Source organism: Sebastes umbrosus, chromosome 19 (assembly GCF_015220745.1).
Source record: "Sebastes umbrosus isolate fSebUmb1 chromosome 19, fSebUmb1.pri, whole genome shotgun sequence".
Classification (NCBI taxonomy): Eukaryota; Metazoa; Chordata; class Actinopteri; order Perciformes; family Sebastidae; genus Sebastes; species Sebastes umbrosus.
Window position 1 is genome coordinate 22,897,655 of NC_051287.1, and position 24,921 is coordinate 22,922,575.

At 40.9% G+C, this 24,921-nt stretch overlaps 1 protein-coding gene across 5 annotated transcripts; it reads right to left on the reverse strand.

Annotated features, from left to right (window-relative positions):
- Positions 1 to 850: 850 nt before the first annotated feature.
- golga2 (golgin A2) lies at positions 851 to 23,672 on the reverse strand. Of its 5 annotated transcripts, XM_037752678.1 has the most exons (28): positions 23,536 to 23,672; positions 20,216 to 20,371; positions 17,868 to 17,936; positions 16,671 to 16,823; positions 16,303 to 16,349; positions 15,870 to 15,933; positions 14,908 to 14,964; positions 13,574 to 13,654; positions 13,088 to 13,126; positions 12,909 to 12,971; positions 12,174 to 12,267; positions 11,967 to 12,073; positions 11,102 to 11,160; positions 10,754 to 10,895; positions 10,457 to 10,546; positions 10,038 to 10,145; positions 9,814 to 9,901; positions 8,226 to 8,368; positions 7,863 to 8,081; positions 7,452 to 7,565; positions 7,010 to 7,234; positions 6,619 to 6,718; positions 5,657 to 5,748; positions 5,067 to 5,376; positions 4,803 to 4,964; positions 4,582 to 4,688; positions 4,274 to 4,463; positions 851 to 2,625 (listed from the first exon to the last, which is right to left on the reverse strand). In XM_037752678.1, the coding sequence occupies exons 1-28, from the start codon at positions 23,581 to 23,583 to the stop codon at positions 2,363 to 2,365; spliced, it is 3,390 nt and encodes a 1,129-aa protein (XP_037608606.1). In that variant the 5' UTR covers positions 23,584 to 23,672; the 3' UTR covers positions 851 to 2,362. The 5 variants fall into 5 exon arrangements, with proteins under 5 accessions (XP_037608606.1, XP_037608607.1, XP_037608609.1 ...); XM_037752679.1 differs by lacking the exon at positions 17,868 to 17,936; XM_037752681.1 differs by lacking the exon at positions 16,671 to 16,823.
- Between the last annotated feature and the right edge of the window lie 1,249 nt (positions 23,673 to 24,921).

Below are 24,921 nucleotides of genomic sequence, written 5' to 3' on the forward strand. Positions count from 1 at the left end.
AGAGGCCTCTGCCATGATTTCATCTGAAATGGAAAAGAAATGAGCCGTAATAGCGTAGCTCTTGGTTATTAGTTGCAAAGGGAAAGAGCTCTACGGTGAAGATATCAATCAATCCCCCAATCTACATTTGTGAATATGAGCATCTCTCCGTTAAAGCTAGAAACCTGCGATGTCTTTAAGAAAAAGGTATGAAGTTGGTCCCAATTAGAGCTGCAACGATGAATCGATTAGTTGTCAACTATTAAATTAATCGCAAACTATTTTGATGATAATCGGTTTGAGTCATTATTAAGAAAAAAAGGCAAAATTCTCAGCTTCTTAAATGTGAATATTTTCTGGTTTCTTTCCTCCTCTATGACAGTAAACTGAATATCTTTGAGTTGTGGCCAAAACAAGACATTTGAGGACGTCATCTTGGGCTTTTGGGAAACACTGATCAACATTTTATAGACAACTAATCGATTAATCAAGAAAATCATCGTTAGTTGCAGCCCTAGCCCCGATGTTGGGATCTTACCTAATTTCTTGTTTCCGATGCCTAAAGGAGATTTACTCAAGTGTTGCCAAAACAAGAGTTATAAAATACGAAAATAACAAATTTGACTAGTTTTGGAAAGAGTTGTTCATTTTCTCAAATTCGGATTGGTCCCACACCTTTGGGAATAACATCACGACCTCCTGTGAGCAATCTCATCAATGTCACCTTCTATTCATATTTACAATTCATCCTCCGAGTGCGACGCTGCGCACACACACACACACACACACCAACGCACTTTCAATTAAACTCATTCGCTTCAACTGGAACCCTCAGCTTAAGAGTGTGGCTTCATAGGATCCCCCCCTTTTCCCCTCCACAGATATTATTATTAAGCCAGCTTAGAGGCTCCGTGGTTGAAACGCCACTGTCCAACCAGCCGCAGAGGACAGAGCCCAATGAGAAGCTTTGTACAGTTTTAGTGCAATCATACTTATATCATCTGATAGAACTCTACAAAAAAAAAGTACAACAGATGCAACTTCCGCTGAAGAGGAAACACACACACACACACGCATCATCACGTACACTCACACAGTCCAGTTGTAAAGGATGTGCATTAACTCATCTTTGATATGTGGAGCTACAAGCAAACGTAACAGAAAAGAACGGGCTCATATCAATAGTGTCGGTTTGTTGAGAAACTTAAAGACCCCATAAAATTGAAGTTCAAATGCCTCAGAGAAGAAAGATGAATTACAAGTGCAGATGGAGATTTTCACACCATACTTCCTGTAACTCCCTCCAGTCATTGCACCTTAGTATCTATCCCGCTAATGACCAAGAGAAAGAAGAACTTGCAGAAAACAATAATGTGGAAAACAGCCCGAAGCTCTGTTATTTATCTGAATTACCCTCTGAAAATAATGCCTTAATACCTTTCTGACTACAATGTGTTTTTTCTTCATGGGGTCTTTAAATTGCATCTATCCCCTCGATGACTTCTGAAACCACCTTTTCATAATGGCGGTAACTTCTCTCAGTCCAACAGGATGTTTGACATCACGACACAAACATACATTAACATTTCGCACTGTACAAACATAAGACGTGTTTTCAGTGTTTGGAGGAAAAAGACAAAAAAAGGTAGGTCGTTTTAGGAACAGTACCAAATAATCTGCGACACCTGCCTCTGCATCTTCCTGAAACCTCACTCATGTAACCAGCGAGCTCTCGAACTTTGAAACAGAACAGCGCCTAACAGCTCAAAAGCGATCACGTGCACTCAGTTTTTCTCTCTTGCATCTCACTCTGCATCTCTTCACCATCATCAGTTCTCCTCACATTACACAAACATACGGGTAAAGATTTCGGGTTGTTACATTCAAAGTGATGCTCTTTTTGGCATTTTGTACAGTGGATTGTGTAAAACTGAGATTTGCACTAAAGTTGCTGAGAATTTTCCGACAGCTCTTTAAGTACTGTATCAGCAAGAGGACAGAAAATACGACCCCTTTATTGCACTTATGTGTAAAATGGGAAACGAGAGGGTGGGGTGGTGATTAAAAATGGTGGTATGGAGAATAATCAGTATCTCTCTGGGAAGAGCATCGGAGACAAAAAAAACCCATAAAAACAACAAATGGAAAATACTCTCTTTTTAACCATGCACGTATTAGTGCCAACACACAGAGAGGGGGTATTTTAATGTAACTGGGTCATCTGGGACCAGTATTACCGGGTGTCATATTTCTTGAGAAGTGTTTGTGAATATGATCAACAAGCTACAAACATACTGTGGTGTTTAATATTCCCCAGACTTCAAGACATGTCCAATATCTCATACACACACACAAACACACCCACGCCAGCCTCCGTCACACCTCACACCACCAGGATCTTGACTTCGTCCTGTTCGTCAGGCCGGTAGAAGAAGGGGATGCAGGGGTTCTCCCCGAGGAAGGGGGGTGATCGTAGTGATCCCTGGGGGTTCTGGATCTCCTGGAGCAGCTGCATGATCTGCTGGGCTGTGCCGTCCTCTTTGGGCCCCAACAACCTGGAGTCGGTCTGGGCTGACCAGCTCGACTGGGGCGATGGGGCTTCCAGGCTTGTTGTGGGCTCTGACAGAGGAATGATCTCCATGGCTTCTGCAGCAGAGAGAGAGAGAAAGAGCAGCATGGGGAAGTTATGTTCAATATAAAAAAAGACATGCTTTAAAGACTTGTATTCTTAATTCATAAACTGCAATTATCTGACTGCGGACTTTAGTTTGTGAGGTGAAATCCAGTGTGACTGCAGATTTAAAGCCGTTTCTCACCAGTGCGATGTGAAAATGCGGTGCGGGAATTTTCCGAATTGACAACCATGCAAACCGGTTCTGGTGCGAATTATCTGCGTTGCCGTGTTCCATTTTCACAATGAGGCCCAATGAGTTTCCTCTTAAATAGTGCCGTGTCCACTCCACACAACAAAAACCTAGCCAGGCAGAGAAGGTCTAAGGGCCTAACGTTAACAAATGTGATGCTAACGCTAACTGTTGTGGCTAGCCTCGTTCTGTGACCAACATATGACGTTAGCAAGTGCATATCAGCTACATTATGATCATCATTGTATCCCAGCTGCTGGGCGATCTCAAGCCATATATTGTTTTTTATTTAGTTGTTGAGGTAGTAGTGTTTGTCCTACATTATTGGGTGTTGAGAAAGGGATGGCCCATTGTTATTCTGACACACCAATAGTCCCAAAAATTTCCCATAGGACAGATATTTCAGACAATATTTTTTATCAGTCGGAACAAAGGATTTCATTGGTCAAACATATATTTCCGCAGGCGGAGATCTGCTGAAGTTGAAGTCCATCTGAATATTTTTTCCCCCACAAGAATGTTCCCCAGGGGTGTACAAGCGTTCATAAGAACCACAAAATCTGTTTTATAAATTTCTGTGCAAATTTTTCAGATGAAAATTCGTGCTTGGTGTGAAACGGCCTTTACACCGACTGTCTATGACATTATCCTGATTAAGGTAAACGCTGCTGTCTGATGTCCATGTAAATGTGGTCAATGGAGAAAAATAAGGACAGCTCAACCTGTTTGGTACATGATGCCTGAGAGGGGACACACCTAACCCCCCCCAACCATCCTCTGGACACAGAGATCGGTGTGTCATTGTTTTTGCATTCATTTATGATGTAGTGGGGGCAGCTTAAGGGCACATACAGTAGGGCTGCACAATTAATAAAATATTAAACGCAATCACGATTTTGACTTCCCACAATTAAATAAACATGATGGACTGCGATGTTGACATTAAAATACGTGCTCCGCTCATAGAAATCTCCACTCTATATCAAATCAAGCGTTTTTTCTAAACTAACAGCCAGCCACCGGGGGGGGATCAAGATGTTTTGGCTTCACTTTTGGGGAGCTGTCATGCCCCTGCAGCAGGAATCTGCGAAAAACTTTCCTGAATGTCGCGGCTGCAGTCCAGAGCAGAAGAGTAATATACTGTATATTACTTGTTTTGCCCATCTGGTCTCTGAAAATGCACTGAATTCAGGTGAAGAAGAACCAAATCTTAAGTCTTATTCTGATGCAAATATTTGTTAATTAGCAGGAATGTAACACAAAGTGAAAGTGAAATCAGTGCTCTGCTGATATACAAAGTGCTATATAAATATTTGGCCCCTAAAACGTAATAAAGAATCCTGATCTCAACACTGATCAAAACAGTCGTGATTACCATTTTGGCCATAATCGTGCAGCCATAATTATACAGTAGTATTGGTTGTGCCTACCTGCTCCACCAACAGCATTAAGCTGCGTGTGTGCGTGTGCTTGGTGCTCTTGGTGGCTATGATCCTCCCCAACAGGAAGCAGGTCTGGGTTCACTGTGCCGCCGCCTACGGCTCCAGTGTAGCGGCTGTACCAGTCGTTCCTCTCCGCCACTAGCCTCATCACCAGGTCCTGCAGCTCTGCCAGTTTTGCCTGATGGACATCAAGAAGACAGAAAATTGAGCAAAAACATGCATCATGACTAACATCTTATAAAATTACGATGGACTGCCTTGATCATTGATCATTTCAAAACAAAAGGTTGCTATACTTTCATCTCCTCCTTGTCCTGGGCCAGCATGCTGATGTACTGCTCCTTCTCCTGGTGTTTCTGCTTCATGATGGCCCGCTGACTCTGGTACAGGGCTATGTATTCCCCTGGAGAGACAGACAGAGAACGTGGTAACAGAAATTAGTATGGGGATGAAGAGTTTAAGTATCAAACTCCAAAACTCATTTGTAAACAAGAACAAAAACATCCTGCTGTCTCACCTATAGTGTCGGTCTCTCCAGACAGCTGGATGCAGCGGTGCTCCAGCTCCTCCACCCTCTCCTTCAGGTCAGCTTTCTCTCTCATGTGGGAGGAGAAACGATGCTGAAGCTTCTCCATGGCAGATTTCAGGGCCTGATGAACCTCCACCGGCACTCCTCCTTCTGGGAAGAGGATAGTAACGTATATTAATAAGAACATCGTCACTTTTCATCTTAAAAACATTTGCACGCTAGCACACAAACAAACCTTCCCGTCTTCCTCACCTGAATGCTCGTGACTGTGTTCACAGTGACTGTGTTGGCCCTGAGTGTGATCGTGATCGTGATCGTGATCATGATCATGATCGTGCTCGTGATCGTGATCGTGATCGTGATCGTGATCGTGATCGTGATCGTGCTCGTGACGATGATGGTCATGAACATGTGAGTGGCTGTGGTGTTGGTGCTCGAGGCTGAGGGCCACAGCGGCCTGGTGTCGGGCTGCCATGTGGAGCCTGTGCTCTTCCTGTAGTTGCCCTATGGCCTCGTCCCTCTCCGCCTCCACCTGAGCCAAAGCTCCACGGATAAACTCCTCCTGCAGGGGGAGAGAAGGTGATGGTGAGGATGATGGGAGGGAGCTGAGGAAACTTTCGGCTCATACAGTATATAGTTATAAATCAATCTCACATCATGGAGGTTTCGAGGTCATTTTTTCAGCATCAAAATAAAAAATAAAAAATTCAAACTGGCGTAGTCTGTCAACTTCAATTGATTTAGGCTTTCAAAATGTGTAACAAAGAAAAGGAAAATGACAAATCCTTAAAGCATATTTGCACAAGTAGTTTTTGGGGAAGAACATTCATCTCTCTCCTCACCATCTCCTTCTGGCTCTCAAAGTCTTCTGGTATAACTAAGGAGGAGGACATCTCTGGGCTCTCTTGCAGGGACTGGCTCTCCACTCCATCGCCTAGGTGACAAATTAAAACCATTAATAGACTTTAACAGATATTCTTTAAGTCGGTGGACTTAAACACAACACTCATTCCCCATAGGTGATGCAAGACTACTTTCCTTGCCTGTAGGTGACACAGGTTAAGGTCTTTGCACGCCAAGTCCATATTTTTCGTATGCGTTTTTTGAATCTGTCATCCGATAAATAACTTTACGCACAGAAACCTCGCACACAGAGTTTGATGCGTTTTAGTATTCTATTCGTTGCGAAAATTTGCAATACAAGACAAAACTGAATTAATTATGTGGGTGCAATGGATGGCGCTAGTCCAAAACAGTGCTAATGAATGAATGATTGTTTAGCTGCCTAGAGCTCAATCACTGCTGACTAATCTTTCCTACATTATTTGTTTTGAAACCTCTCTGATTCCAAGCTGTTCTGCAATCACCTCCCACCATCTATTTTTAAATTCTGCATCTCTGTATTCTTTTATTTCTTTATTGTAAAGTACTTTGTGCTGGGATGCAAAAAAACACTAAGAAAATCAAACCTGTTCCGAAAAACATTAATGATGGAGGCAAGTTTCAGAGATTGACACAACGTGAGGTAATATTTATTTTTAAACGTGCGACAGATGCGGACAAAAAATACGGACTTGGTGTGGAACTGCAGGTCTAAAACTGTGGGTGCTGCAGCTCTGCTATTAGAAGGTGTCCTTGTTTCTTGTGAAGGACTACAATTTTCCATTTCTAGGTTTAATTTATTTCAAATTAAACATCGTGAATCAAGAGAGCCACTATGCTGTTGAACATGTGGGGGCACAACCACATGGACGCATGTGAAAGGAACTTAAGTACCAACATACCAGTAACAGACAAATCTTACCTTGGTCTCTGGATGACGAGGCAAGAACTGAGCTGTTGAGCAGCTCCTTCACTTCGGTCTTCAGCATCTCGTTGTCTTTGACTAACACTTCCAAATGCTCCTGTAGGGGGAGACAGAGTGAAGGAAAATAATGAAGGAAAAAAGTTCATGTGCGTTTGAGGGTGTCAGAGTGATTAAGAAGGGACAGTGCCAGACAGTGAGGTTACACAGCACACTATCAATATACTGTGATGCAATATAATGAACTGACTCCAGACCCTTTAAAGCAGTCTCAACATATTCATATCAGTTGATGATGATCATTAAAATATCCCAACAGACTGGTTTGCAATAAGTTTTTCATACATTGTCAATGGTCACATGAACATGGCCTTATTCCTGAAACACACACCTGCGCTTGCTTGAGCTGATTGTGACTGATCTCCAGCTGCACGCGGCCCTGGCTTTCATCGTGCTGCAGCCGGTCCATGAGCTGGATCTGCTGCAGGTACTGGTGGTGGATCTGTTCCCTCTCTGAGGCCAGGGCCTGGTAACCAGCAAAGTACTGCTGCAGCTGGGCAACCACCTGGTCTCTCTGCTCAATCAGACCCTGAGTGTCCTTATCTTTCAGTTCCAGCTGGAGAAAAGGAACAAAGAGGGAAATTAATACCAAGAGGAGGCATAAAACGATGATTTAATATCTTTCTAATGCACTATTATGTGTATGGCAGATAACAACTACTGGAAAAATGACTAAAAACATATGCGATTCCACAAGATATAGTGTAAGCATAGTGAAGACTGATGAAAATCCATCAGCAGACCTCCAATTGTGTGTTTTTGTGTGACCAGACCTGTTCTTTGCCATTGTGCAGGGCCTCTTGCAGTTCACCCATCCTACGAGCCAGCTCCTTTTTCACATGTTGCTCCGACTGGATGGCAGTGGTCAGCTCCATGTTCTCATTAGTCTGTACAAATGAAGGAGTAACAGGAATGTTGGCTTAAAGACAGCAGTCTCCCACCCTCTGAGCTAAAGCTTGCTATGAATGTACTTCCCTAATTTGTGAAAAGTTTGTGAACTTATTGTTACAGAGACATGAATCAAACCTTAGAACAACAACCAAATAACAAAGACGTGAAAGATAAATTCAGATCCAAAATACATGTTAGGACAGAGATAAAATAAATAAAGTATATAAATTAGAGCACTTTCAAAATGTGTCATTAAAAAAATGACAGATGGACAGCTAGATCTTCAGCCTCACCAATTTGACGAAACCGTTCTGTAGCTCAGCCAGCTGGTCCTTCAGTGAACGGTTCTGGGTGAGAGCACGGCTAATCGTGGCCTTGTCTGACTGAACATCCTCCAACATGCGCCGGCGGTCGTCCCCCTCCTGGACTTGGCTCTCCACCTGCCGCTCCATCTCCCCCAGACGCGTCTCCTGCTCCGAACACATGCGGCTCAGCTGCTTGTTGTCTCGCAGCTGGGGGAAATATTACAGAGGGATGATTATAGAAACTTCATACATAACAATGTTATGGGCAAATGACCATGATAATATTCTATAGTTCAAGAAATTAACAAAACATTAGCTAAAACAGGACTGCTCAAGCATGTGTCAGCGTACCTGTGCCTGATACTGTTCAGCGAGAGCGTCTTTCTCTTGATGTAGAGCGTTGAGGGCTTCCTGCAGAGCCACCTCGCTCTCTGAAGGCCCTGAGGACTGAGGCTCTGCATTATCCCGAGCTTCTCTCTCCTGGGACAACAACGCTGGAGAAGAAGAAGAAGAAAGACGACAGTTATCAGGTTTAATCATTTTGCTGCAGAGAAATACACCAGACTGTGGTAGCTGTGTCACCTCACCAGTGTGTTCCCAGTATTTAGAATGCTACAGGTCATATATACAAAAGCTTTTAAGATAACGCTGAAATAAATACTACCATAAACAAAAAATATGTGTTAAGTTTTCTAACTTTTAAACTACATGAATACTTGACAATAAATGTCAACTCCCACCAACATTAATATACTATACTAATGGGGACAACAATTTCTGAAATTGGTCCAGTATTGAGGGAACACTTCAGATGGCAGCTGCGAAACAAGCTGCGAGGGCAAGTGAGCAGCGTCATTGTAATGTTACGTTCACTAAAAGTGCTTGTTTGCCACTGACAGGCTCAGATTGTTATTAGAAGTGTCTGACAACATTATGGATGGAACCCTACAGAGAAATAAAACCTTTTTCTAACCTTTTGCCTGATCCGGTCTGCTTATTATTGTGTCCAAGTTCCACTCAAGGAGAAGTCTCGTTGTGAAATCTGAATATCCGTATAATCTGGCTCAAATGAATAGGGGCGGCTATTGATTTCAAAGACCTCATCCACATCCACAAATCATCTAAATATTCAGCCATGACATTGAAAATATTTTAGATAACACTAAGCTACGCTTTCTGTACTCCGACACAACAAACTCTGCCCGGCTGGCACTCGCGTTTCCACCATGGATGTATTCCACTATTGCACCGCTGTGTTCAGCAACACGTCACCTCGCTAGATTTCAGAATGGAGACTTCTCCTTGAGCGAGACTCTTTCCATAATGTCAGACACTTATAATAACAATCAGAGCTTGTCATGGCAAAAACAAGCACTTTTAGTGGACGTAAATGACAGTGCCAGCTTGCCCCAATAGCACCATAATGCAGCCCCTTAGCAGCTGCATTCTACAGCGCTCTCCCTCAATACTGGACCAATTTCAGAAATTGTTGTCCCGTTTAGTCAGTTAGACACAAAAACATGAGAAAATAGGGTTGAAAAAAAGGTTGAAAAATGTAAGCCTTTAATTCTACTATGGAGGGAAAAAAGACTGAAGCACACTGATTGATTTACAGCCTTTAAGAGACATATTTGGGCAGAAATTAACATTTCAATGCTAGTTAACAATAGTGTCAAACATAAGTTTCTATGCACTATTATCGCAGCACACCCGTGTGCTCTAGTCTTCTTTCCCTCTTAAGTTTGCTCTCCTTGATCCCAGAAGCACCTTATCAGCTGAACATTACTGGAAGATAAGGGCAGCCCATTCCGTTAATCCTACTACAGTCAGGCAATCGGACAGCTTATTTACCAAAGGTAAATAGGCACCTCAATGAAGGAGCTGCAGAAAAGCCAGGAAAAAGGAAAAGCACTAGATGAGGGCGGTGTGAACCTCTTACCTGCAGCATGTTTCAGCTCTGTGATGCTGGCTTCCAGTTCTTGGACTCGGTTGATGTTTCTGTCCCTCTCCTCTGCAACCAAAGACACCTGCACAGACACAGAAAAGATCAATTCAATTAGACATTTTCTTAACACTAAAAAAACAACAAAGAACACACAGATTTCTTCATTTCTAAAGCTATAGTCAACCATAGGTCTATGCTGATGCTACTGTGTAGTTTACCTGTGTTAGCAGCTGTTCCGTTTTGTCCTTCCATACACGGCCCTCCTCCTGGATCTGCTCTGCATAGCTGTCCCTTTCTCTCTGCAGCTGGCCCATCGACTCCATCAGCTACGACAACGTCAAAAACATAAAGAGGAAAATGGTGTTTACAAAACGAGATTTTCTGATCATAAGAGATAAACAGGCAGGAGTTTCATACAGGCAGGAGAGCATACATTTCATAGTAGTCCTTGTTGGTTCATTTTGAAATCATAAAAAAGGTTAATTTGCAACTTGTATGTATCAAATAATAAAATAGGATTTGATGCAAATGCGAACAGGAAAGTTACGATGAGTGTGGCTGAGGTCTATGTTTGAAAATGAATATCCAGACAGGCACTAGTATGACACACAGAGAAAAGCCCATAAAGTACACAGACCTGGTGATTGTGTGCCTCCAGCTGCTGCTTCTCTCCCAGCAGTAACTGGACCTGCTGGTTGGCACTGGTGGGATCTGACTGAGTGGAGCACTGGAGAGAAATGAAAATCACAAATATTGGTGTGAAATGCAGGTAATACATGAAAAACATCACATCTAGCTGCATTGTGGGAAAACATTTAGGGCTTTAGATTGAAACTAATCCCAAACATTGGGTTTTTGTCGTAGATTGGCTGCAGAGTTGATCCAACACTTCCATTATTGTCAATGGGGGAGATCAGTATATATGTGTATGTACCTGTTGCAACATGAGGTCAGCCATCTCGAGTCTCTTGTGTAGATCTTCTACCTCCAGCCTCATTGCTCCTCTCTCCTTCGTACTCAGCTTTATGTGCTCCGACAGCTCTGAGCTCTGCTGCTTCGACTCCTCACTCAAATTGCTGCGAACACAAACGCAGAGATTGTTCATCTAATCCGCCAGAGTTAACAGGACATGGTAGATTTGCTCATGCCTTCTGTTGCGTTGCATACAATCTGATGGACTCTAAATGCCATTATCAATATCAAAGCGATTCTTAGCAAATCTTCTGCTGTAGAAATGTTATGAAATACTGTATACATCCTTGTGTATGCCAGGGTGACTTACGTTAGTCTAAACACTTCTAGCCTCAGGCTGTCTCTCTCCTTTTCAAACTCTTTGTTGTGCTGGAGACAAAAAGGAACACATTTATTAAAAATAACAAACACACATAACAATTGAAATGTAGAATGGAGGTACAGTAGGGATGTCAGGAAAACCGACACTTTGGTACCAAGTTGATTCTGAAAAGCCAAAAGCCCAAATTCTGAAAATGTGACGGTACTCGTTTTTCTACAGTACCAAATGAACCGTGGGTATCAGGGATCAGGGCTCGAGACTAATGATATCCCGTCATCCCGGGGATCATAGAACATTTCCCTGTTAATGCTTCATTGTGAACAACAAATCTGTGTTGAAATCGGCAGGAGGAAAGTAACGTTAGCTGTTAGCAGCCGGTGGGCAGCGCAGTCCTGCTTGGCTAAATAACGGAGCTAACAGTTAACATTAACGGAGGTTGCATTGAGTGACATTATGATGCATTCAAGCTCTATTCAGTAAAAAAAATTGTATTGAGTGAAGGTAAGTTATAATGTTATCATGATATGTTCAAATGTAATCTTGTCAAATTTAGTTTTTGGCAAGAAACTTGAGGCGGATCATCAGGGATTAATAATGAATTTGCAAAAACCAGTATGCAAACAGTAATAAAGGAGCGTATATTGAAGTACATGGGATTTATTGTTTTGTTTTTATCGTGGTATCAACTACTACATTTCTGGTATTGTGACATCCCTAAGGTACAGTATATGCTTTTGTGTGTGACTGCCTATCTGTTTTACAAGCATGCAGCATGCATATGTTATATATTGCATCTCCATTACACTTCTCTCAGTGAATACTGTTTAGGCTTGACTACTAGGATGTTTGTTACCTTTTCAAACTGTTTCTGCTGTGTTGAGACAGAGGAGAGAGTTCTCTCCAGCTCCGACACTCTCTGCTTTGTCGCCTGCAGACGGTTATTCAACTCCTCTGCCTCACCTACACACACACACACAGAGACACACAAACAAACTGTTAACTGAGATCTTGCCAAGATGAAACATTTTCATTCAAGTGAACGTTCGGCTGACACACACACCTGCTTTCTGCCGTGCAGCCTGTTGTGTGTATTGTAGTGCTGTTTGTAGCTCTGATTTCTCCGATACCAGTATACCAATGGTCTGGATGTGAACCTTGGGAGAGGACAGACAAACAAAGCTATTCGTGAGACTAGACAATGTCAACTAATTTTACATTAAGGGATAGTTTGGGTGTTTTGAAGTGTGGTTGTATGAGGTACATATCCATAGTCAGCCCTTTCCAACGGGGAACTGAAACTGTTGTATCCATCTATGCTCTTGCCAAAGCCACCAAAGTCCATAAAAAAACCCCTGTAATTTTACCGCGACTAGCAACTTGTTCTGCGAGTTAAAATTACTGTTTTTGTCAATTGACTATAGATAAGTACCTCATACAACCCCACATCAAAACACGGAATTATCCCTTTAAGCCCCTCATTAAATCACAACATAAATTAAATACAACTCTTTACAGCAGAATTACACTCAGTGCTTCAGCTTTGCTACACAGAGTACATCATATTCTTGTCAGGGTGAGCAGTCAGGGAGGGGAGTGCTGGGTTAGGGTGTCACATTTCTATCTCTTTTTATATCAGGGTGACGCAGTGGACTCTGACATTATACACTGATACATTACATGGCAGTACAACAAGGCTTTTTACCATTTTCTTTTCTGCTATGACACAGCTTCAGAACTTTTAAAAAATGCACCATCAGGACAAATTCAATGCATTTGTTTGGGCAAGAGAAGTTACCTGTAATTGCTCCCGCATGGCTCCCTGCTCTTTTGAATATCTCTGCTCGTATTCTTTTCGCTCCTGAGGGAAGAGAAATACCAAAGCTCATGAATGACCAGGAAGGAAGTGAAAATTCAGCAGACTGGAAAAAATGAAGACAGGAATGAACAGACAAAGAGAAAAAAAAAACTGTTTACCTTTTGTAGCTGATCGGAGAGCCCCTGAGATTGCTGAACCTGCAAGACCAACAGGATATGATATATGTAAGTATACATATTATAAGTATAAGTTTGTAATTCTAGTCCTATAAAACAACCATAATTCTTGCACAAAAGCCCTCATCTGCATGCCAGACAGGACAGGGATAGCACAAAGTACTGAAATAATGAATCTGTTATGTTAACCTTTTAGGTATATTTGAAGCTTTGAGTTTATTGCTGTTAGTGTGCTTCAATTAGGCATCTACATTACAAGTGTGCACCCAAATTGCTCCTTATGCAGTGTTACACTTTGTAGAAATGCATTTTAGTCAACCAAAGTAAAAGATAAATAAATAACATGAAAACCATGCATGACTTGTTCAAGTGTGTGATGACATGCAGAATGCAAACAGTAGATGCACTGATGTGGTGCTCCAATCACACAAACGTGCACACACATACGCACACAAAACAGCTTCTTACCAGCTGGTCTAGCTTGGTAGTAAGCTGAGAGTTTGTTAGGTTGCTGGACTCCAGGGCGGCTGCCAGCTCCTGGTTCCGACCCTATCACGTGCACACATGCATCCGGGAAAGGAGGGAAAAAAATAAAAAGAAGAGAGGGATAAGGTGCAGTGGCAAAAGTCAAACAAAGAATCTAATGTGAATTATTAACATGGAGGCAAACAATAGCACCTCTACAAGTGGTGCAAGAATGTGTTTTTCAATAATGAGACGTGAATCAAATAATTAAAATGTACCATTAAATTCATGATGGTTGTTTTCGGTAACAGTGCGTTTCTGTACTTTTTCAATAGTCCTCACCAGAGAGACCATTTAACACTTATAAACTGCCATTATTCCTGGGAATCCTACTTAATTAGCAAATTGTTGCTTTGTGATATATCCTTCTTTTTCAGCCATCTAATCTGCCAAACATTAACGTGTCAATCACCCATCAATCCACCTGGACATTCATTCATTAATTCATTTACTTTTCAGTAAACTAACAACCAACTACCTGAAATGTTGTAGGATGCAATTATGACACATTTTAAAAACACCTCCACTGTAAGCTTGCACTGCCGCATCACGTTATGTTAATTAAACATTTAACTACACAAAGCCATAAAGGTCGCCCTCACACAAAGAGTCACAGTGACTTTTGGGTAGATTACACTGCCAGTGTTGCAAACATCAGGCTTACAATCTTAAAACAGCTGGCTAGCAAGTATACTGTCCTATAACAAATAATAAAATGCTGCCAGAGAAAAGCCATTCTGGGCACAGTATGTGTTGATACTGAACTGAGTTTCACCTCATATGCAAGCATTGTGTGATAACATGATTTCACGCTTAAAAGAAGTCCTGGTTATACTGTCAATATACAGAGGACAGCAGAGAACTATGCCTCATATTGCGTGGCTGAAGAAGATTAATTATACGCACATCACATAGGTGCGAGGTCATCAGAACAGCGTCAGTAAAGAAAAAGGTAACGCCTGCACTCTACTCCGCTGTTTTGGATGAACTACACCTGTCATCGTTGAGCTTGTTTGCCTATTGGTGTGCTTTATGTATTTATATTGGTGTGGTTTCCACTTTTTCAAACATTTTGACCTGACGAAGATCCAAGCAGGATCGAAACGTAGTCAATAAAAATATTGTGGCATGGGGTAGAGTGCAGGCGTTACCTTTTTTCATTACTTCTTCTCATATTACGTGGTGACACCTTACTGTAAATCGCATGGTATTAGCATACTATTGTGACCTGACTGACATCATTTCAGTTCATAGAAAATATTAGAGTTCTATCTTACCTCCAGCTCTCTCTCTCCAACAGGCGGACTGTCCCCATTCACATAGGCAGAAGATGACTGAAATGACACAGACAAGCATATTAATACACGTCCAACACAGAAAATGAATCATGTGTCAAGTTCATAGACAGACCCTACGGGTCATTTCAAAAAAATAAATCTATAACACTGTTTCTGTAGACATTCATAAGAAGAATTATGAATGTGCTTGAATGAAAAATGACCCGTCTCTGAGAGCTTAAACTGAAACATACTGGATGCATTGCAGATGGGCAATCTGTTTAGTCAGCAGTGGTGGTAACACCTGCATTTCACCTCCATGTAGGGCAACAATACCTTAACAGATTTTCTTGAGTGTAATATAAAAACAGTGTGCTTACTATACAAAGTACATACATACATACATGGAACTTCACTCTGGTTTTATGCAGCTCTCTCAATGTATTTACACAGAAATAGAAACAACAGCTAGGGACAAGGACAACAAAGCTGGACAAATAAAGGTGAGGAATGGAAAGGACTGTTATGTCCACATGTAGTGAAAAAATAGGTGTATATATAAGTATTATAAGAATATAATATATATATATATATAAAAAGTGCCAATGACCAACAATAACATAACAGAGTGATGTTGAGCAGATAAAAGGTCACTGTTACAAGAAGACAACAAGCACACTTTGTTAGTTGCTGCCAACAGTGCTAAACTATTCCAAGTTCAGGGGAAATACAAACTGGTGCACCGGTTGATGCTGTCAGTGTGCTTAAGGCCATTGGGAACAACTGGCAAATCTGAAAATGCTTCCAGTGCATTCCTGCCAAGAATAGATGCAACACACACCCTGGCTGAAAGTGCACAGGGTGGTGGTGGTGTTTTATTGTTAAAAGCCTAACACTGTCTGACAAAGAAATGCGTGTGTGTGAGAGAGAGAGACAGGATGACACTGACGGTAGAAACGTACCTCAGAGACCAGGCCGTTCAGTTGTTGTGAGAGCTGTCGCAGGCTCTCTGTGGAAGACAGTGGTCTGCAGGATAACAGACATAAATAATCAATCACACACACATTAACCATACATGTAATTTACTATGTTGCGTTAGTAATCAATGGCTAGAGGAGCAGGATATATTGGAGCCACAGCGGTATTGCTTATCATAGCTAATTTATGACAAAGTGCTATGTTAAAGTAGTCTCTATGGTGCAGCACAAATATGAAATGTGCTGATGATGGATTGACTTCATAGAACAAGCTGTTTCTATTGCTTTTTCTGTTATGAAGACAATATTTACAGTCCAGCCATGTCTATTAATAAGCAACCTCTGATCTGTGTATGGTGCGTGTTTCCATAAAAAGATACAAGGGTGTCAAGGGCAGTAGGGGAATCAGGTAACCCACCTATTTTCTTCTGTTAAACTCTCATTGCCGTTGGTATCGGGATAGTCCTGGAGAAAGAGAGTAAGATTAAAAGAGGAAGAGAGAGACAAACAGGGTCAGTAAAAACACAGAAAATACAGTGAGAACATTTCATAATAACAATTTGCATGATGACAATGCACATTATGCACATCACAACCAAACAAAGCAGAGGATCTGTTTTCATCACAGACATAAATCAGTAAAAATGCAGCAACTGGCAATAGACTTCTTAGAGCACATTATGCTGAGGCATACAATCCTAGATGTGAAGGACATACAGGTGTAAGAATGACAAGACATGGTGTGATGTGAGAGACGGGGAATGACAGAAAGAGAGAGACACACACCTGCAGGTCAGTGTTGTGACCGACAGACTCAGGGTTAGTAGCAGTGTTAGCGCTAGCGAGGTTAGACACAGGTGAGCCGTGACCAGGCTCGCCCTTTGGGTCCTCCGGCAGCTGGGGGACCGAAGACCCGATGGCCTCCACGTCAGCAAAGGTCTGAGGTGACACATAACACACAAAAAATGCACACACTGGTTTAATGCCAAGAAAAAGAGCAGTTATGATGAAAGAGCAACAAAAAGACCAAACTGTATATGCATGTTACATCAATAACTTGATTCATGTATTGGCACTTTAAGATTATAGTTCAGTTGACTCAATTATGTCATTCATAGACAAATGCATGATAGTCCACAGTCTAAGAGGACATACAAATGTAATAAGAATATGGAGGGACTTTATTAGTAACTATTTTTGTGGTAAATAGCTTACAGAGCACATTAATGCAGGCTCTGTTACTTATGGTGATAGCTGTAGCAAGAAAGCTGTTACGCTGCTGGTCCCATTTTTCCCACCACTGCTACACATTGGCACTCTGTGAAACATTAGTGGAATGAAAGCTCTGAAAGAACTCACACTGGGCTGTATAAATGCCATGACTGAATTGATAGACTGACAAATAACCCCTTCTTTGTTACACTTTCTCTGACTTCGAAGCAAAAGCAAGCAAGACATAACAAAATAACACTTTTAAGAGTGCATGTAAATCAGGCAGTGAAAAAAAACAAACGAAAACATAGCGATAAGAACAGTTGAAAAGTGAAACACATACATTTTTTGTTTTCCCAGATGCATGCCTGCGTGATTCACCCAGACGCAGCTATCACATGCAACTACTGTGCAAACCTTGACCATGCACAATGAACTTCTACATAAGATGGTGAGCTCTAGGAGATCACCAACAACACTGGGATAAACTCAGAGAACTAACTGTGCACCCTCCACCATTAATGCACTCTCTTGACATGGATTCAACAGCACCAATACAAGAATTTGCACTCAAATTCATCCCGTTCTTTCTGGTCTGTGTGACAAAAAAGAATATGTGCACTTGACGTAAGAATGGGGAAGCAAGATACAATATTAAATACCGCATGAGGAGCAGCTATTTGCAGCAGAGGGATGCAGAGACAGAAACAAAAAAGAAAACAGGCAGGGCAGAAACAAAGAAAAAGAAAGGAAAGAGAGACAGAGGCTCACCTGACTGTTGCCATAAGGAGGTAGGACTACTCCATTGCTTTGACTAAGTGCTTTCAGAATACTGTCAAACTACAGGAAAGAAGAAAGAAGGGTGGAAAATGAAAGAGATGTGAAAGGGGAGAAAGTGTCAAACAGGCACAGAGAAGCAGCTGCTACGAGAAATCGTAGAGGGAGGAGGCCTAGAAGTGGCTAGGGTGTGTAATCATGAGAAACTGAGATAGTGTGCCCGGTCCAACAAGTCAGCAAATACTGCCTGCATTTTTATGGAGCCTTTTTGTACCACTAATAATCAGAATAACCCTATCAGAATAAAAATGACTCATGTAAACAACACTTCAGAATAAGAGTGCAGGGGCAGCGCAGCATTTCTCCAAATGTTGCCCTTGTGCATCAACCTTAGTGTTCGGTCTTGAGCAACCAAAATCAAACATGTTTGAGGGGAAAAACTGCATCAGAACAAGCAACGAGACTCAGCAGCAGAGTTGTGTCGGGCCCAGATTCCAATCAGGCTTAGGAAACTACTGACCGACACGGTCTGTGGAAAACTGACCTGCATGTCAGTCAGCCCCTGTGTGTGTGTGAAAGCTGTGTGCTGGAGTCACATGCCCAACTGTGTGTCCTCATCGGCAGGCACTCTCAATTTGCTTAAAAGAGTTTTAAAGCAGACCACACAGAAGTAGACTGTGCTTGATAGGTAAATGTTATAGTAGTGACAAGCAGCAAATAAGCAAATTAAGAGTGTCAATGAGCTCAGACAGATTGTGACAGCTGACATTTTTTGTTTTGTTTTCCAAACTCACCTGCCAAAACACATTACCCATGTATTATTTCTAGTTCAGAAAAGTCTAAGTTCTAATGTTGACATGTTGAAAACATCTGAGAGGGATTCCCTGCTTCTGGATTATGATTATCTAATCATTACTCATCAGACATAGACATTACAGTTTTAATAAGCATCAGTCTCTGTACATCCATATTCTGTCCCTTAAATCAAAAAGCTATTAATAGAGAGGAGACTACTAGTCAGAATGGCAACACTTTAAAAGCATAAATAACATGTGCATAATAGGGATGTGTGTTAGCAACATATCTTTTCAAAAGTGCCCTATAAAATAAGTTCGCTATGACACAAACTAATATGCAAAACTGATGGTCAGTTGACAAAGAATAATTTCTCAAAATGCATACTCATCATAACAAATGTGTTACAGCTAAGACAAAAATCGAGTGTATGTGCACTGCTATAATGGCCACTGTTATTGTCAGGGGCTAATCTATTTCTGTCTCTCGTCCAGCGTCCTTCACGTTCTTAGATAAACATTATTTTCAGCCTGTCACCTGGCCAGAAAATGTGTCAATATTGCTAACTGTATTGTTGGCACAATGTGTGTGTGTGTTTGATAGCAAGGAGGAAAGCATTTGCCAGCTTGATAGTAATTCAACCGTATCATTTTAAAGCGGCAAAATATTTTGCGATCAATAGCCAAGCAGGCCATTACAAATCATTACCACTTGGAGAAACCAAACAAAAAAGGACTTTGTCTACAAGCATGATGATCTCTTTTATCAGGTATATACTGCTCTGCCAGCCCACAGTTACTATAAAACTGTTCTTATTGAAATGTTGCAGATTGCATGTGCATAACATGTACATACACAAAACAATGAATGTTGTCTGCATATTATAAACAGTAGGGATGCACCGATTGCAAAATTCTGGGCCGATACCGATGATTAAAATAACAATTTGGCCGAAACCAATGTTTCTGTTTATTTTGTTTTTGCTGTTACCTATTCCCCTTTTGTACCAGGGAAAAAAAGACCTCTTCATTATAAAAAAAAACAAACCCTGAGCTGTTTTAAAGTCATTAAGCATTAATTTACTCTGTCTTTAAATGAGCACAAATTCAATCATACAAATTGATGGTTACTGGTTACTGTTGTCGGAGACCGACCGCAAAAAAACAACACAACATTTAGCTGGTGCAAAATTGTTGCAACACAACAGATAAACATCAGCCTCTGTCATCTGTGAATTTCATCTTATTTGCCAATAGGCCGATGGCTGTCAACAAAGTGAATATCAGCCAATACCGATGTTTGACCAATGAATCGGTGCATCCCTTATAAACAGTCATGCTTTCTAATGCTAGAACAGTGTTTAAAATACAAATAGGAAAAAAACTGTTCTGGAAATTAAAATCTATTTTACAAGATCACACTACCAGATATAACAAGGACACAGAAAGACTGTCAGCGAGCAGAAAGAGAAGTGGTTATTTGACCACCAAATGCAGAATGACATGCAGGCAAATAAATAGAAAGACCGTCCGCTCTGGCTGACTTACATTGTCTGGAGAGTTTCTGTCCGTTGAAGATGCATCGTGTTGGCTCTGTCCCTTCACCTTCCTCTTCTTCTTGGCCCCTGCTCCACCACCTCCACCTCCTCCACCCCTTTCTCCTCCCACACTAACAGGGGAGCTCTTCTGCTGGAACTCCTTCAGCTGAGCAGCACATAAGAAAAAGAGACAAAAGATGTGTAAGATGTGTAAGCAATTATTGACTGCCAGAAAGACTAAACTACACTTTATTTTGATTACTTCTTACAAATCCTGCAGTAGGCCTCTGTAATTGTCCCCAACCATTTACAGACATTGCTCAGCACAAGTAACCACTGGAGGGGCTTATTAAGCTAATTGATAAAGCTGTGATGTGAATCTGGTCTGAGATGAAGCAGGAATTGACTGCACCCATTCTGCTCCCAGCTACTACAAAGATCCGGTTTCAAATGTAGACTGAATGTACGGCCTCACTGCCGACAAGTTCTTGACTGTCACTTTGACTTGGATTGTTTAAGATCATGTTGGTAACTTGCCAACAGCATCTCTTCTGATTCATTACATGTTTTAAATGGGGAATATCAACTTCTGCCCTCCAAGAGGCGATTCAGAGTCCCTACATTTAACCGCATCAGGCTAAAGAACGCTTTTCTCCATCAGTCCATCTTGTTGCTAAATAATAATTAATGTGCTGCTAAAGACATGTAAATCCAGAGGACAGATGGTCATTTTGTAATGGGTTATGTATGAATAATTGTGATGTGTTTTGTTTTTTCTCTGATGGATCTTACTTGTCTGTCTGTCTATGGTAACAGTATGTCTATTGTATGTGTACTTTTTCTCAAACTGAGCTGCCTATGGATGCAAAATGAATTTCAGTGCAAACTGACAATAAAGTTGTATCGTATCATATTGTAACTTGTGGTAAACTATGGTCATCTATATGTAGTTCACCCAAGCGAAAGTAAACACTCTTCCCCCTTGTCTGTGTGGGTTTGGGCATGGGGGAGATTCATAATAAAGAACAATTAAATAAACTTATACCTACATACTGTATTTATTGGTCACATTTTGTTTTACAAAGTTAGGAGAGCAATATTTAAGTCAAGCCTGACGTTGCCTTACACATAAAAGAATGATCCCAGTCACTTCCACACAGTGAGGCACACACAGCTTATTAATTAAACACTGGTATCGGATCGGTACTGGATCGGTACTCGGTATTGGCCGATTGACCCAAAGCCCAGGTATCGAGACTGAAATAGTTGGATCGGTGCATCCCTATGAAACCTCTGAGATGAATGGAGTGAAAACTGTATCTTATTAGATAAAATAGATGTTGACAAACTGGATAATTTGCAGTTGAAAAAAGGTAATAAATCGCAATATATCTTATCGCAAAACTCAGCATATCGCTAAATGTTTCATGTTTTAATCGCAATAAGATCGTGTAGTGACTTAAGTATCGTGATATTGTATTGTATCGTGGGGCCTCTGGTGAGTCCCACCCCCTAGTCATCAGGGTTATTTTCAACTTGAATTTGGAGACAACAAATTTATAACAGAATGCCGGTGTTTGAGCCTGTTGACAGCTGTAATAATAATGAATGTGCTGCTAAAGACATGTGAATCCAGAGGACAGATGGTGATTTTATAATGGGTTATGTATGAATAATTGTGATGTGTTTTGTTTTTTCTCTGATGGATCTTACTTGTCTGTCTGTCTATGGTAACAGTATGTCTATTGTATGTGTACTTTTTCTCAAACTGAGCTGCCTATGGATGCAACATGAATTTCAGTGCAAAGTGACAATAAAGTTGTATCGTATCGTATCGTAACTTGCGGTAAACTATGATCATCTATATGTAGTTTACCCAAGCAAAAGTAAACACTCTCCCCCTTGTCTAATAATTAATGTGCTGCTAAAGACATGTGAATCCAGAGGACAGATGGTCATTTTATAATGGGTTATGTATGAACAATTGTGATGTGTTTTGTTTTTTGTCTGTCTGTCTATGGTAACAGTATGTCTATTGCATGTGTACTTTTTCTCAAATTGAGCTGCCTATGGATGCAAAATTAATTTCAGTGCAAACTGACAATAAAGTTGTATCGTAACTTGTGGTAAACTATGATCATCTATATGTAGTTTACCCAAGCGGAAGTAAACACTCTCCCCCTTGCCTAATAATTAATGTGCTGCTAAAGACATGTAAATCCAGAGGACAGATGGTAATTTTGTAATGCAGTTATGTATGAATAATTGTGATGTGTTTTGTTTTTTGTCTGATGGGTCTTACTTGTCTGTCTGTCTATGGTAACAGTATGTCTATTGTATGTGGACTTTTTCTCAAATTGAGCTGCCTATGGAAGCAAAATTAATTTCAGTGCAAACTGACAATAAAGTTGTATCGTATCGTAACTTGTGGTAAACTATGATCATCTATATGCAGTTCACCCAAGCGAAAGTAAACACTCTCCCCCTTATCTGCGTGTGTTTTGGGCATGTTGCCTGTTGGCAGCTGTCGTGGGGGACCAGAGGGAACAGTGGGGGAACTCCAGGAGCTGCCATGTCTAAAATACTGGGGTTGATCACTACAACTACTCATCTAGGAAGATTGTAGGGGCAGCAAGGAATGCTGACGAGTCATTTCCTGATAGCTAACATGTCAGAGCTGATAAGGCCATCTCTCTGACTGGCTAACACACCTAGCCTGATCACCCAGCAGGACAGAGAGGAGAGGTGTCAGCTGTCAAAACAGTCCCCGTCATCCCATCATGCTAACTGGGCTACAATGCTAGATCCGGGTTTGTTGAACATTCCCTTAGATACCTGATCCATCCTGCAGTTTAGACAGACAGCTGTGTAGCAGCACTCACACACACACAGCACCAACTACTCATCAGTTAGCCTGCATGCTAACGTTAACTTGCCTAAGCTAGTTTGCTAATAACCACATTTAACGTTAGCTAGAGAGACACATAGACACAGAGAGTAAGTTAAGTTAATCACCGACTAATCACTGACTATAAACACTTATAAGAACTAAAAATAGCCCGCATAATCTGGGGAAAGTTAATGCTATCAAACAGAGGCCCTAAATGAAAGCACCGGTCTCTCCTGCGCATTGGAGCCCGGAGAGGCGCAACAGAGGACGGGCGAGCGTCAGCGCAGAGGTCGGGCGACGTGTAATGACAACACCCACTGCTCCGGGAAGAAATGTATAACAAAACGGAAGAAAACACACAGGCAACGTAAAGCCACAGAGGAGAGACAGGACCAGCGCTTCCCGTGTTATTTAGCAGGATTAGTTGTTAAATACTTTACCTTTTTCTTAGCTGCAGCGAGTTTTATCTGCCTGCTCTGGTCGGCCATAGTGCTGCTGCTGCTGCTCCGGTCAACGACGGACCAGACCACGTCACCAGTCTGCCGTCTGCTGCTGTCTCTGCCGGTAGGGGGCGCAGGGCTCAGGCTGCCAGCCCATGTGTGATCCACATGATCCACACATTAGCTGGGCGATAACCCAACCTATTTATTGTTTTATAGCATTTTTATTTACAAATCCATGTTTCATTTATTGAGTTGATATGTCTTTATTATATTATATTATATTATATTATATTATATTATATTATATTATATTATATTATATTATATTATATTGTATTGTATTATATTATATTATATTATATTATATATACAGTATATATATTTCTTTTTTTAATTTAACCTTTATTTAACCAGGAGGTCCCTTGAGATTAAAATGTCTTTTTCGAGGGAGACCTGGCGAAGATGGCACACCATTACAAAGTTACAACAATTATACAGTGGAGCATGTTAAAACAGACAAAAGACAACAGATACCTAATACAAAATCCAGTTTAGGAATAGAAATTGCACTCTTCAGTTACACAGTTTTTTATCAGAGTTTTGAACTCTCCAAGGGAGACAAGATCATGAAGCTGTAGTGTGCTCTGAAGGTTATTCCATGATTAATATGATATTATATTAATATATATATAGTATATATATATATATATATATACTATATATATATATACACTCAGTGGCCACTTTATTAGGTACACTAATACAATCCAATACAACAGCTTTTGTCACGTACGTAACGTAACATATTTAACTTACGTATGTAACTTATGTTACGTAACAAACGTACTTAATTTTAACCCAAACCACGATCTTTTCCTAAACCCAACCAAATAGTAACGTAAACGTACTTAACTTATGTCAGGTACTTAACTTATATCACGTACGTAACGTAACATACTTAACTTACGTACTCAACTTAAGTTACGTAACAAACATACTTAATTTAACCCAAACCACGATCTTTTGCTAAACCTAACCAAGTAACGTAACATACTTTACTTATGTCAGGTATGTAACGTAACGCTAACCACGTGTTGAAGTCTGCTGTATTGTTACTGCATTAGACTGTACAGGCGTACCTAATAAAGTGACCACTGAGTGTATATATATATATATATATTTTTTTTTTTTTTTTTTATTTAACCTTTATTTAACCAGGAGGTCCCTTGAGATTAAAATCTCTTTTTTGAGGGAGACCTGGCCAAGATGGCACACCATTACAAAGTTACAACAATTATACAGTGGAGCATGTTAAAACAGACAAAAAACAACAGATACATAATACAAAATCCACTTTAGGAATAGCAATTGCACACTTCAGTT